Here is a 2,016-nt window from a genome sequence, read left to right as displayed (position 1 = left end):
CAGTTAGTGGTCATGAGAAAGAATAATGAATTTCTCAAGCTCAGTACTTTTGATAATTTAGAGCCAATAATTCTTTGTTTTGTTTCCTAAAACTGCTGCCAGAGTCTGTAATCAATTCAGTGTCCCAAAATCAAGGTATTAGCAGAGCCAAAGTCCCTCCCTCTGGAGATTCTAGGGAAGAATCTCTCTTGCCTCATTAAACTTCGGGTGACAGGCAGCATCTCTTGACTTTGGCCACCTCACTTCAAGCTTCAAAAGCTAGTATCTTCAATCCTCTCCCTTTAAATCTCTTTGCCTTTACCTGGTCTTGTTCTTTATCTCAAATCTCTCTCTGCCTCTGACAAATACCCTTGTGATTATGTATTTATGGTACACCTGGATAATCCAGGATAATCTCCCTATTTCCAGTTCCTTACATCTTCAAAGACTTTTTCTTTTGTTGCTATTTAAAGTTAACATTTACAGGTTCCAAGGATTAGGATAGGTCATCTGTTTTGGTAGGGGGAACAATTTTCAACCGAACATACAGTTGGTCCTGTACATTGTAGGTCCAGCAAGCACCATTCTAACCTCTAGCCAATGCCTGATAGTAGCAGACCCATCCTCAGACCTCTACTCCAAACCAGGCATTGCCAAAATCTTACCAGTTGAGAACCATGGTCTTCACAACGGTTAGCAAATGACACAAGTAAACCAGTTAAAGATGTCTTATCTACAAAACAAGTTCCAGATTTAAATATTTGCTTAAATATATTTTCAGAGCCTCTCTGAACACCTTACAAGGACCTTGTTTTGAATCTCTAAATCCATTCTAAATCTGATAATATTCTAACTCCTGATAAATTCTGTATCTTAAAGACCACTTGTCATACACCTTCTATTTGTTCTGCATCATCGTATCCTGACAGCCATGACACAATAATTCAATAAAAGTAAATCTAAACAAGCCTACATGTTGTCTTAAGCCAAATAGCATGCTTGCATTTATTTTGAAAGCTGCTTTGTACGAGAAGACTATTTTGTAAGGCATTCTGTTTTACAGGTACTTACTTTTCATTATATCTAGTAACTGTGACAAGGAAGTTCTGTTGTCTTTCAGCATAAGACTTTCTGATAAATAACTGGTAAAGGAGAGAAAACAGTTTTAGAGTTTTAAAAATCTACTGAAAACACAACATCTTGAGAAAACACATCGTAAATTACTTTCCCTCATGGTCAATTAATCAAGGACAATTTTTTTAATTAACTTAAATGGATTCCATAACAATAGATTGAACTTCAGAAAACTATATTTTACAACTTTTCTAGTGTTAGGGATTTACTAAAATGTAAACCAAAAGATGTTTACTGTTCAGTTACTTTATATTTTATAAAATACACAGTTTAAGAGGTCAAATGAACATAATAACATTTGATTATTATTGATATTAACATTAATTTTATATTATTAATAATATAATATAAATAAATAAGATAAATAATAGTAATAATAATTAACAATATTAATGTATTAATATTAACATTATTAATATTTACTTTAAATCTAGTTCCTTAAAATACTACTTCAAACCTCACTTTATAGCTGTGGACTCTCAAATGGATGAATAAGTAACTTGTCCACTGTCATGTGGCTAGGAAGCTGTCAATCCAGAAGGTGCCACTAGTCCATGTAAGGCTAGCTGCTCTTCGTGGAACAGGTATCACACTGGTCTTAGTGGGTAACATCCCACACTTAACAAATCTACTTCATTTTATTTATATGGAATCCAATCCAGAGACGTTAATACTATGCCATAAGTGTGATATAAAGCCTAAACATCTGTTTTTCTCAAAACCACTGAAAACAAACAAAACTCCCTTCCATCAAGTCAATTCTGACTCAGTGACCCAAAGAGGCAGAGAAGATACTATACTTTAAGTATTATATACTTACACTTGTGATACTTTTGGTTCGTTGCTTCCTAATGCCATGACCCATTAATACAGTTCCCTATGTTACTGTGACCCCTCCCCCAA

General features: G+C 34.2%; 1 protein-coding gene across 5 annotated transcripts in view; it reads right to left on the bottom strand.

The window, feature by feature from the left end:
• CCNH (cyclin H) overlaps positions 1–2,016 on the bottom strand; it is a 24,453-nt gene that overhangs the window by 7,351 nt on the left and 15,086 nt on the right. For all 5 annotated transcript variants that reach the window (XR_006679616.1, XR_006679617.1, XM_004703501.2 and 2 more), the window contains exon 6: positions 1,051–1,121. Coding sequence is in view for 3 of the 5 variants with exons in the window: in XM_004703501.2 (XP_004703558.1) it covers positions 1,051–1,121 (71 nt within the window). In the remaining 2 variants the exon portion in view is untranslated. The remainder of the gene's footprint in view (positions 1–1,050; positions 1,122–2,016) is intronic.

Source organism: Echinops telfairi, unplaced genomic scaffold (assembly GCF_000313985.2).
Source record: "Echinops telfairi isolate 266 unplaced genomic scaffold, ASM31398v2 ScPeMD7_7469;HRSCAF=8507_1, whole genome shotgun sequence".
NCBI classification, from domain to species: Eukaryota; Metazoa; Chordata; class Mammalia; order Afrosoricida; family Tenrecidae; genus Echinops; species Echinops telfairi.
This window is presented reverse-complemented; position numbering and strand designations above follow the sequence as displayed.